A 12666-nucleotide genomic window follows, 5' to 3' on the forward strand; every position below is an offset into this window, starting at 1 on the left:
ATTTATCCCAAAAACCACCAGCTGTAGATGGGGAACAGATGTCTTATTATGGTGATAGCAGGGGTGTTCAACCACACCAGTGGGAAAATCCAATGTAAGCATCCCCTGAAGACTCTTTTACCCCATCAACACTCCTCAGGAAGAGTGCTTGTCCGTCTACACGGTACTGCACGGAGACTGTGATGCGAATGCTGTGATTGCCGGGCACCTGTCCTGCTTTAGATGGCTGCCTAGCTCAGGCCTAGGGGTAGCTTCTGATCTTGCCAGTAGACAGGCTTATCCTGACTAAGGAGATGATGGCAACAGTGGCTGGTATTTAGTGTGCAATTGCAATAAACCTAATATGTTTCATTTTCGTTTTGGGGGTTGAGCTGAGAAACCAGAAGGAAGCAGAGATATTTTTTAAGGCATAGTCCCTAAAGAGATACGTTAAGAAAGAAAGAAAGAAAGAAAGAAAGAAAGAAAGAAAGAAAGAAGTGTCTTAGACAGTTTCCATGGTGAGCAACCAGGTGGGATATTATAGGAAACTCCATCACTAGGAACGGTGGCCCTTTAGCTGTCCTTCCTTGCTGCACTGGTGAGGAAGTGCACTCTAGCCTCTTCCCAGGAAGAAGCTGTGTGTGATCTGTACTTAACTCTGCCAGGTGAAAAGCTCCACTCAAAATTCACTCCTACCATCCGGCACTGATCAGACTGCTTGGGACACACAGCGCTCACTCTAGACACAAAGCCGATCCCCCGCAGTCGGCTTTGTGCCCCTTTCCTGCTTACTTGACATTTGAGTGTTATTTGCATTATGGCAGAGATGACATGATAAAGTGAGACTTGGAAGTAAGGCTTTTTACTGTTTGTATGTGTTTCCAACACTCCTTTCCTCTTCCTAGGAAAGAAAAGAGGAAAGTAGGAGGGGTACGGGTGCGGGGCAGGGCTGGGGCAGGGGCGGGGCAGGGCTGGGGCAGGGGCGGGGCAGGGCTGGGGCAGGGCTGGGGCAGGGCTGGGGCTTGGATTGTATCTGTGGATGAACAAAGAAGCAGAACCTGAGGCAAAAGTGTGAACATTTGTCAGAGGGAGGGTTAGAATATACTGGAGGCCGTTCACTGATGCAGGAGGACTCGAGGGTCTCTCTTTCTTCCATTTTCAGGGTCCGAATTGAAATTCTTACCGTAGAGCAGATATATTAAACAAACATAACACTCCCGGCTCCAGGTCTATTAAAAGCAGCATCCAAAACTGCAGTAGCCTGGGAGCGTTCAGAAAACACAAGCAGACAGACAGACACAAACTGTCAGAGAGGGATTCTGATGATCCCAGACCTGCCTGTGGCTGGCGAGTGATGTCGGAAGGCAACCCAGGGGCCCTGTAATTGGTATCTTAGCAGCAGTGCTTGAAAGTGTTCCCAGACAACGGTCACCCCCTGCCGTAGCTCTTGGGTGTTCTTGAAGCCTGCTGCTGCTTAGAGTGGCCATGGTTGGAAGGAAGAAAACTGTATGAAAGTTCTTTTTGTTTGTTTGGTTTTGGTTTTGGTTTTTCAAGACAGGATTCCTCTGTGTAGCCTTGGCTGTCCTGGAGTCACTTTGTAGACCAGGACGGCCTCGAACTCACATCAATCTGCCTGCCTCTGCCTCCCAAGTGCTAGAATTAAAGGCATACACCACCATACCAGGAAAGTTCTTAACTGTATTTCCCAAGGTAGAAAAGGAGGGAGGATTTTTCCCAGTGGACTCTTGGTCTTGCTAACAGTTTCCAGGTGGTGGGACATACCTTCTTAATACGGACGAAGCTCCAAGGCAGAGTCCCAGATAGTTCAATGCACTTAAATGTTTTTATTTGTGTTGCAACCTAATTTCCATAGACATGGATTTGTTAAGATTCTCTCTAAATTGTTAATTTTTCCCCCTGTTTTATCAGCTTTCTTCCATCAGGCTAGCTGGAGTCTCTTGCAGCTTACCTTCCAAAGTACTGATGCATTGCTTCCGAGAAGGCAGAGTGACACGAGGGAGCCCGGGGACAAGGGACTGCACACGGACACAATACAGGGTGCTTGGTTCCAGCCAGCTGAGCACCAGTGTGCTGTTGGTGATACACTGGGACCACTGAGGCAAGAAGTGCAGACAGAGGTTAGAGCCGAAGATCCCAGCACATCCGCAGAACATCTCCAGAAAAAAGTGAAAGGCTAAGACACTACTGGATCCTCCACGTCGCTCTAAGCTTTTATTCCTTTAAGGTCAGCGTAGTTTCAAAATACATTTTGATTTAGCTGAGCAGAACACAGTTAGAAATGGATCAGTTTTAGGAACACTTCTACATAGTAACCCAGGGCAGACTTGTTGCTTAGCTTTATCCTGTGCTCTTGCTCAAATATATATAAATATTTTAAAAATATTAAATATATATATACACACTAAAACCACACACACACACACACACACACACACACACACACACACACACACACTTATAAATCCCTGGAAAGTGACTGACAGTGGATATGTAAGTAAAGAAACTTCACTAAGCAAAATGCCTGATAGCTCTACACTCCAATAGTGACGTCATGCATAGTCAACAGAGCGCTCCTGCAGGGAAAAAGCCTGTCTCCGGCTTTCACCTTTATTCTATGTGATATCTCTTTTGAGTAGTGTCAGCTGCCACATTCTCACAAGGAGAACTGAAGTACCAGGACCGCCTGTGCCAGTGGCAGCACAGAGAGTGACACTCCAAGGACAGACCCCGTCCCAGGCCAGGCTCACCATTCTTCTCGACTTAGTGTTATACACAGACATGTTGTACTTCAGGTTGGGGTATATTTGTCGCATAGAAACAGTGTCATCCTTTGGACTTCTTTTCCACCTCTCCGGTGCTGTCAGGACCACAGAGATGGACTTCTCACCAGTTGTCAGGGCGACCTCTGGTGGGCCGACTTGTGCTTAGAGGAGAAGAGAGTGTTAGCATCTTCAGGTGTGACACCCCCTCACCCACCCCCAACCCAGAGATAAAGTTACAGTATAGTCCTACTTGGATCAAAGACCTAAAACACCCTCTTATGGGGGATCCTTTCATCATAAAAGCCTAGAGGCTTTGTAGGCCACAGCATCTCTGTTGCAAGGACTCTCCTCAGTTTGTGGTGCGAAAGCTGTCATTGGCAGCAGTGTAAAAGGAGCTTTTATTTTCCCACTTCAGTTGTTGCCTAGGAGGCTTACTGCCTCTGTCTGCTAACCTAGGCCTGGAACTGGAAGCCGCAAGCCTCCAAACAATCTAACCTAGGCCTAGAACGTTTTTTAGCCTCTGAGACTTAACTGCTTAATCAGCTCACCATTTCTTGTTCTTTCTGAGCTCTGGGCTAGCTGGTTCAACTCAGCTCTTCTGGCTCAAATACCTCTCCCAGCTGACTTATTTAATCTGGCTTCTCTCTCGGCCCCTGAATTGCTCGGCCTGGTTTCAAACTAACCCCAACAATCTGCTCTAATCTGGATCCTTTTCATTCTCTGGCTCGTTCTGTTTTCATCTGTGTCTAGGTTGGTCTCTCTTTCAACCTCTCTCTATAGCTGCCTCCTTTTATTGCCTCTTAAGTAGCTTCCCTTCCCTCTCTCTTCTCCTGAGAGTTCAACACATCCTATTCTGTCAAATCTACGATTCATGACCTTTTCTGCCTCTCAAACATCGCTTTCAAACATGGATGCTTCCTTCTACAAACTAACTTTATTTTTATTGTTTGGAATTAAAGGCCTGGACCTAAGCTTTTTCTTTACTTTCTTGAAACTTGCTCTACACAAGGCTGGCCTTGAACTTGGGCCTGCTTGCCTCTGTCTCCTGGATTAAAGGTGTGTTCGTATTCCAGCCGGATCACACAGACCTAGATGGTCTTTGCATGTGATCTCTTGCCAGAGCAGCCATGTTCTGATTAACATTCCTCTACACAGCAGTGTGTAAGTAAGTGAACAAAGTTGATGTTCTGGAAAACTTAATACATAGACACCGAAATTACAAAATAGTTTCTAGATAATATAAAGTACAATTTATTTTTAAAATTTATATTTTTGTTTTATGTGTATGGATACTTGGCCTGCTTCTATGTCTGAGCACCACATTGCATGTATTGCCAGTGGCGGCCCAAAGAGGGTGTCTGATCCCGTGGAACTGGATTTAGAGGTGGTTGTGAGCCACATGGGTGCTGGCGACCAAACCTAAGCCCTCTGCCATCCATCGCTCTAGCCCCTGACATTGAAGTTTAAAGGTCACATGCCAAAAATATTGTTTTGATTAAAAATACTATTTTAAAAATATAAATACCATTCTTAGCTCACGGCCTGTAGAAAAAACAGAGGAGCTGGATGTGACCTGAGGGCACAGGCTGCCAGGCATGGACCTGACAGAGCGCTGGAAAAGGGACCGCTCCTTGGGGCCTCTGCAGCCCTTGGCTATTTCATTACAGCGGCCTTGCCTGCATTCTTCACAGTTGGCTCACTCACACATCAAGAGAAGGAAAGTTATAAAAGCAAATAGCAGGAAGATCCTTGCCTTAATTCTGAGTTGTACCTAGAAACAGCAACACAATACCAAGTTTAATGAAGAAAGAGACTTAGTGTGCGATCAGGACATGCTATAATCTTCTGGGCAAATACCAATGGTTCACTAAGCAACCTAAAATATTTTTTTTTTAATGCACAGTCTCCACTGCACGATAAGATGAAATCAAAATTTGGTATTATTGGCACCTGTCTTTAATTCTGAATCTGAGAGAGGACTTTAAGGTCCCTTGGCTAAACCAATGCATCTACAGATTGGATTTGGGGTTCAGCCAGGAATCACCAGGGCTGATTACTCAGCCTGCTGAACTGACCGGAGACAAGCAGACCCTTTCCTTTGGGCAAACAGGAATCCAGATCAGCATGCGTTTGGTAGACGGCGGCTTTACTCACTTTCTAAGAAAGGATAGAACCGTTCCGTTTCAGCCCAACCGGAACACGTGGTTTCCCAGAGGGCCTTCACCTTGGCGTAGTACTGGTGCTCATAGTCTGCAGTCTCGGCAGACAGATCACAGCAGGTTCTGCTGATGTTTCTGCACTCAGAGGCACTCAGCCATCTCGTCTGCCCATATCTGCTAAGAAAGAAACTATGAATAAGTAATGAGGCCCCTTACGTGCTTTACAATGAGAAAAGTCATTATATAGAAATGAACGGAAAACCCCCTTCAGCACCACACAGATGCCTGTTCATTCTGACATAATCACCTCCACTCTTGCCGGTGGAGACATTTTCATTAACTGTTGGGAGCACAAGTCAGTGTTTCTACAAACACTTGGCTCTCATGTGAATTACAATGTGTGGGGTGCATTCTAAAAGCATGTTGCAGGTCTATATTTCAGCTACGGTAAAATGCACGCACACTGGGTGATCAATATCCAGTAATTAAGATTTTAGTCATCTGTATTCATGCTAGTTTGCTGGATGCACTAAAGGAAAGTTAGTCGCTTTTTCATTGGAAGAAAAGTTTGGACATTCTCATTTAATTCAAAACCTTACTAAGCAGAGTCTGGGGGGGGAATTTTTAATAGGATGCAGAGTGTAGAGTGTACCCTAATCATTGCTACTGAATTGACTACATTGTTTGTATTGTTTTGTTGTTGTTAAAATGCAACATCCAAAAGAAACAGGGAGGAGACATATTTTTTCAGCACTTCTCAGGTGAGAGAGACAGTGACATAAAATGTTCAGTCAAATGACAAGTCATTTGGGGGGAGGCATGGTTGTATTGGAGGCTACTGAAGAAATTAAAGCAGGGCTGTTGGGGGACAAGGTGAAGGGCGTGGCTTAGCATGCTGACCAGTAGTCTGCAGAGAAGGTAGTGAGTGTGTCAGCAGCAGCAACCTAGAGAGCAGTTTAGCGGACACTGCTGTGGTCCAGGTGGAAGAGCGCCGTGGACAAGGATGATGGGAATGGAATGAATAAGGACATAGCAAAACCAAGACCTGCAGTGTGGTCAGGACAGGTGACTGAGTGCAGGCAAGAGGTCACAGCGGGAAAGAGGATGAAATACCTCCTTTAGGGCGAGGGTGTGGAATATGATGACATTTATCAGATAAAGATCGCCAGAGAAGAGCGGATTTGGGAAATGTGGAGAGAGGAAGGATGAAAAGGAGGGAAACTAATTAACTCAGCAATGCCAGGCTGAGTTGGAGGTATCTAAGAGTTCTCCAAATGCAGGAGCTTGGGGTTAGAGAGAGAGAGAGAGAGAGAGAGAGAGAGAGAGAGAGAGAGAGAGAGAGAGAGAAAGAGAGATAGGGTAGGGGGAGAGAGGGAGAGAGAGAGAGAGAGAGAGAGAGAGAGAGATGGGAAGGGGGAGAGAGGTAGGAGTGGGATGCAGAGGTTTATTCATGGAAGGCTTAGCATGAATCTTCAGAGTCAAGTCTGGATGAAAACTTCAGGAGCGTCAAAGTGAGCCCAAAATGGACTTGGGAATAAGCAAAGGGGGGCGGCGGGGGGGGGGGGGGCTGGAGAAACATGCATCACTAAAGTCAGGGGAAGAGTACGCCTTGACAAGGAGGATGTGGCGCCCTTGTTAAATATTGCCAAGGTTGTTGAAGGATGTGGCGACGGTTCTGAAGCAGCTCTCTCGCATTTCATAAGTGCCACATCTGCCAAACATGCTAGAAACAGTCAGATCTTGTCAACTCCTCCATGCAGGTTATCAACACTGCCCGGGGACTTTCAGACCAATGATCAAAAGAAAAATGGATCTGTATTTGCATAGTTACATTTTGACTCATTTCACAAAACATACTTATCTAGCATGCAGAAACAGGCTTTACTGATAACACCCAAATTTCTCTGTGCACCGCGCACTTGTTTATTTACCAGTCCATCCCCTACCCATTTCTTTCCATAAAAGATACTATTTATGTTACTGAAAACTGATTTCCTTTTTAACTTTATTTTATTATTTTGTTTTTGGTCTTTTGAGATTGGGGGGTCTCATATGGTCCAGGCTAGCCTTGAACTCACTATGTAGCTGACAATGACCGTACACACCTCATTTTTCGGCTTTGGCTTCAAGGTTGATTTCTTGACCTATCAACAGGTCTTGACTTGAAGCTGGAAAAATACTTGTCTTTCTTTCCCTTGTCTGTCTTTCTTTCCCTTCTTAAACTGCCTCCCTTGACCTAGGGCAGGGCACCTTTTTACCATGCAGATGCTGACCAAGGGGAAAAGTTGTGTCACTGATATCTGAATGGGAGATCTGACAGCTCTTCCAGTAAAGTTAATCTCCCCAGGGACAAGCCTTGGGGCCTCGCTGGTCTCCAGCTGTTTCTAGTAAGCCTGACAGATGCTTACTAGAGTGTCTGTGATGAGCTGAGGCTGGCACTCCAGGCTTAGACTCTTCACCTCACTCAACTGTGTAGCAACCAGTTTTTGTCCCATTTTTATGGAACAGGAAATTGAAATTCAGTAAGATTAAGGGATCTAGTCAAGTTTGCAGAAGCAGTAGAAGGTTTATCTGGAGCTGGAACTGAGTTCCCCAGTGCCAAAGCTGGGGAATTATATACATGCTGTGACATTATATACATTAAATTATTTGGTGGGTATAGTTAAAACTTTAAAAATCTCGCTCTGGAAACAAACCTCTATAAAATGTATCAATGTGTGTAACCTACTCAGGTCACCCAACCAGGTTCACAACCTAGTCCACAAACCCAGGGCCGCTTGACTTTAGCACTGTACCCTTTGCCCCTGTCTACCTTGTGTAGACCCAGGCATGTCAGAACTCCCACAGGGCAGGCGTCTCTTTAAGTATTCACTTTAAAAAGTTGTACGATATAACTTATTTGTTCTCACACATGAATGATGATCCTGGTTATTTTTTAAAAGTTATTTCTGAAGTGCTGGGAGGTCTAGAGGACAGAGAAAGCTCTTTTTGCCCCCACCTAATGGAAGGAGGAGTGAGGACATGTTGGCAGCTGTTTCTCTCAACGAAGCTGAAGTCTTTCTCTAAGCACCAGCTCCTGAGACCATCCTTGGAAATGAGAATGGGGTTCTAGACAGGAGCATCCCTGGAGGGTTGACCTGCCTATAATGGTCAGAATTCATTTTCCAAGGACAAAAATGGTCATTCCATCTTGCAAATGTTGTACAACTTTTTAAAGTTCAAACCATCAAACAATATAACTTGGATCTATAACCAAGGGAGAAATAAATTACCCTACAACTCATTCACCAGAAGCTTTCAGTGTAATTGATGCTGAGTGTTTTATTCCACTGATGGACAGAAACCAGGTTAGACCTGATGTACGTGTTTTCAATAAAGCAGAGATTTTTTTACTTGGTTTGAATCCTAATAAAAGTAAATGATGTAAATTTAAATGAATTGATGAAGTTCAAGTGTTCACCCTGAGGCATATTAGTTCCTTGGAAGTTTTAGGTGAAGACCATAGTTTTGAAAACCACAGAGAAGTTAATTATTAAAATAATGATGCACAGTTGACCCTTTGTATCCACGGGTTCTGCTCTGTGGATTCAACTACCTGTGGATTAAAAACCTTGGGGGGGGGGCGGCGAAACTGCATCTTTACTGAACATCCATAGTATGACAGCACTTCCATAGTATTTACATTGGTAACATGTACTCTAATAACCTAGGGATGACTTACAGAGTATAGGAGGGCATATGCAGATTATAGGGGAATGCCAAGTCATCTTATATCAAGGTCTTTGTGCATCTGTGGAGGGTCCAGAACCAATTCCTCACAGATGCCAAGAAAACAAGGACGTTCTACAGTCACGCTTGCTGTCACTATTCAGATTTCTAAAATTCTATATACAACCCTGGCTTTTATTACATGTCTATAATCCTAGCTCTTGGAAAGTAGATACATGAATTAGGAGTTCAAAGTTACCCTCAGCTATATACAAAGTCAGAGGCTAGCTTAGGCTAGACGAGGCCCCATCTCAAAAACAAGAACTAACAGATAAGATTGTTATTTATCTACTTTAATAAAACGATGCAGACCATTCATTACTTTATGACTTCTCTCACTTCCACGGGAAAGTTCTTGGGGGAAACCTTTTATTCACATCCTCCTCTCTCTATCACTCTCAATAATTACAGGTAGTTGCTGTCCTTGTTTCTTACTAGTGCTGTGACTGTGGCCACCTGTTGGCTGACTATGAGGCAAGTCTCATCAGCAATAGACTAAAAGCTGCGTGGAAGATCCCAAGTGAGACCAGATTCCATTCATCTGAGCCCAAGAAACCCCAAGAACTGTGAGAAAGAATTACTCTTTTTATGAAATCTGTCATTCTTTCTGCTGGAGCACCTGCCTGCCTTTAGCTTGTGGACTCCCGGGGGCTGATGTGGTTCACAGCACTCCTGCAAGGTCCCGATCTTCCTAGGTTGCCATCCATCCTCTGATTCTTCTTTCTTCCTGCATTTCTCTCGCTCTAGAGTTCTCACTGCACAGTACATGATGAGTTTGTCACTTCAGCTCCCCTTCTTGTGACCTCCTGTGGCACCAAACTGTGGTTCCTTGGGGATCCTTCCATCAGTGTTTGGTGGTGAAAACACTACCTAACCCCTCCATTTTTATTTTATTATCTATTTATTTTTGGTTTGGTTTCCTCTGTGCAGCCTTTGCTGTCCTGGACTCACTTTGTAGCCCAAGCTGGCCTGGAACTCACAGAGATCCACTGGCTTCTGCCTCGCAGAGTGCTGGTACAGGCGTGTGCCACCACGCCCAGCTGTGTCCTTTTCTTCTGGTCTCTGGAGATGGACATTGTCTATCCATTTTGCATTCTTTCTTGCCTGTGAACGGTCTTGAAGAATATGTTGAAGTGTCTATTTGGTGCTGTGCTTAGTGGGAGCAGAGCATTGCACTGTTTGAGCTAAAAAAAAATCCCCATAAGCTAGAGCTCTCAGAGTTGATGGATCGCCACGATTGCTTACCCAGAGAATACTGCTTCAGTATTTCTCCATTAACCTCATTTCTTATTTACTTGTGCATGTGCATGTGCACTCGGATGTGCACACATTCACATACTGCAATGCACATGCGGATGTAAGAAGACAACTTGCTGGACTCAGTTCTTTCCTTCCAACATTGTGGGTCCCAGCAAAGGGACTTCCGGCTTGGTGGTAAACACCTTAACCTACTCAACCATTCTGCTGCCCCCCTTTCTCAGTTCTCATAAGTACACCCTCGTGGTCTTGCATGAATGTTCAATGCTTCTGGCTCCATAGAATAACCACTGCATAATTTATTACATCATCAAGGAAACAGGAAATGCCCAAATCTTTCCTTTTCAAAGGTTATTTAATGCCACAGAGAGCCTACCTTTGTAGAATTAACAGGAGCCTGAGTCTACTTGTAAACTAGCTGCAAGGGAAAGAAGCAACTTACATGAAATACTGCACAGTGTATGTGACTTGACCTCCACATAGACCTTCCGGTGGATTCCAGCGCAGGACGTTCTTCATGTTCACAGATACAAAGGTGAGATTTGTAGGTTTTGGCAAATCACCAAAACCACAAGGAACTAGAAAAGAAGTGGAGAACATTTGGTGTTTTAATGGAATGAAGAAAAAAAAGTCCTTTAAAGTAAGTTGGCTAGACTCTAAAGATGGCCCCAATGCCTCAGACTCTGTGCACCTATTCTCAGACTGGTCCTGAGCAGGCGCTGTGACTCAGTTCACACAAGAGCATACAGCACATGTGACTCTGGGGAATTAAGGCAGAAGGTGGCACCGAAGGTTCCATTTTGTGTGTGTGTGTGTGTGTGTGTGTGTGTGTGTGTGTGTGTGTGCTTTTAAACCTCAGAGTGGCATGTAAAACAACAGCCAGACCGATGGCGAAACCACACTGAAAAGACACGTGAAGGCGCAGTTGTGCCAAGCTCTCAGCTGAGTCTAGACGTTTTAGTGCAGTAACTGTGAACGCTCCGGCTCCCCTGCAACAAACTAAAGCTGCACGAGCAACCTCAAATGCAACCAGGCAAGCCGTGCAGCTGAGCAGTAGGGCAACCCTGAGAGTCGAGAGAGGTAACGGCATGGTGGTCATGAGCTGTTGGCTTAGGGGCGGTTTGTTACGCACCAGCAGAAGGCTGGACAACCCATCTGTTAGAGTTAGCTATGAAGCCTTCCTGCAATGGAGGTGGTACCCACTACACAGCCGGCCACTGCCCACTGCCCACCATGACTCAGTACGCGCTCTGTGCACTAAAGGCCCTGAGAGTGTGAAAGCGGTGTCTGGCCTGCCCTGCCAACCTGCCAGCCTTCTCTGAAGGGAGGGTGACAAAGGCCTGCCTTCCCAGTGTTTAGGCCACAAGCCTGTTTTTAAGATCCGAACAGAAACAGGTCTTAAAATTTTGTGAGTCTCCTGCTTGTACTATTCAGCCTTTAAAGTTAATTTTTGAGAGGACTGGAGAGGCTTTCTTTATGGTTGTATACCTGAAGTTTTCATCTAAGCATGGATTATTTTAATAGACAATTATGGTACGAAAGACAAGAAATAAAAATTCTGATAGGCATTATTGAAAGGCTGGAGTTTTGGAGCCTTAGATTGGATTTACTAAAGTATATAATAAAGCTACAGACCGAAAACCAGCCAGTGCAAGGTTAGGCAGCTTCTTCTTCTTCTCCTCCTCCTTCCTTTATTGTGTGTGTGTGTGTGTGTGCATGTTTGCAGACGTTCACAGCTGAGGAGGCACTGGGTCCCCTGGAGTTACAGTTATAGGCAGAGGGGAGTGGCCCCATGTGGTTCTGGGAAACCAAACTCTGGTCCTCTGCAAGAGCAGCAAGGGCCCTTAACTACCTAACCATCTCCCCAGCCCCAAGATTTTACTTTTAAACACTAGCGTGTTCACATAATTGTTTTCTAAGTAAAACTCTGTTTTAGGAAATCCTCTGAAAGAAACAATCAAGGATTGAGAAGGTACTGAAAACAATAGAAAAGAAATAGGACAGCCTGTGCCAGTCAGATGACTCATGGTAAAGGCTTTTTGTAGCCAAGTCTGAGGACCTGGGTTCAATTCCTGGGACCCACAGGGTGGAGGGAGAGAACCAGTTCCTGAAGGTTGTCTTCTGGACTTGTGTGCCTTGGCATGTGCCTTTGCCCCCAAAAATAAATAAAATACAAAAAAAAAAAAAAAAAAAAAAAAGAAATAGGCTGATCTTTTTTTTTTTTTTTTTTTTTTTTGAGCGTGTGGCAGGATTGAGGATGGAACCCTGGGCCTTGACCATGCTGAGTGTGTCCTGCATCACTGAGATCAGGGCTGAGCCGTGGATTAAAATAATTCAAGAAGTTTAGTGTTCGCATATAGGAATCAAAGCGTTAACCTAAAACTGGAGGGAACGCAACGTGTAGAGCAGTCGTCAGTCCACTAGAGGATGTGAGGAACTTATCCTTTTGTAAACACGCATATTCTGGTCTGCGAGCCTGAGAACATGCTTTTGATATTTGCAAATGAAGATTAGGGAATAAAATTTAGCTCAGTCACTGATATGCGGCCCATGCTCTGTCAAGTCCTATGATACTTTGTGTGAATTATCTGGGGCTGATGGCAGGAAAAGGAATCGGCTTATTGTGTGGGGGCGATCCTCGGCTTAGATTAGCATCATACGATGAATTACAATGCCACAAGGCAAATGAGAAAAAGAAGAAAATATTTGTTCTAGAATTA

At 44.8% G+C, this 12666-nt stretch overlaps 1 protein-coding gene across 3 annotated transcripts in view; it reads right to left on the reverse strand.

The window, feature by feature from the left end:
- Positions 1-12666, reverse strand: part of IL20RA (interleukin 20 receptor subunit alpha) — a 44720-nt gene that overhangs the window by 8724 nt on the left and 23330 nt on the right. For 2 of the 3 annotated variants that reach the window (XM_084775827.1, XM_084775826.1), the window contains exons 3-6: positions 10389-10524; positions 4917-5098; positions 2748-2923; positions 1949-2093 (exon numbers count right to left, since the gene is read on the reverse strand). In XM_084775827.1, coding sequence (XP_084631953.1) covers positions 1949-2093; positions 2748-2923; positions 4917-5098; positions 10389-10524 — 639 coding nt within the window. The remainder of the gene's footprint in view (positions 1-1948; positions 2094-2747; positions 2924-4916; positions 5099-10388; positions 10525-12666) is intronic. The other variant, XM_084775828.1, reaches the window with a different exon arrangement.

Source organism: Acomys minous, assembly GCF_964271855.1.
Source record: "Acomys minous genome assembly, chromosome: 3".
NCBI classification, from domain to species: domain Eukaryota; kingdom Metazoa; phylum Chordata; class Mammalia; order Rodentia; family Muridae; genus Acomys; species Acomys minous.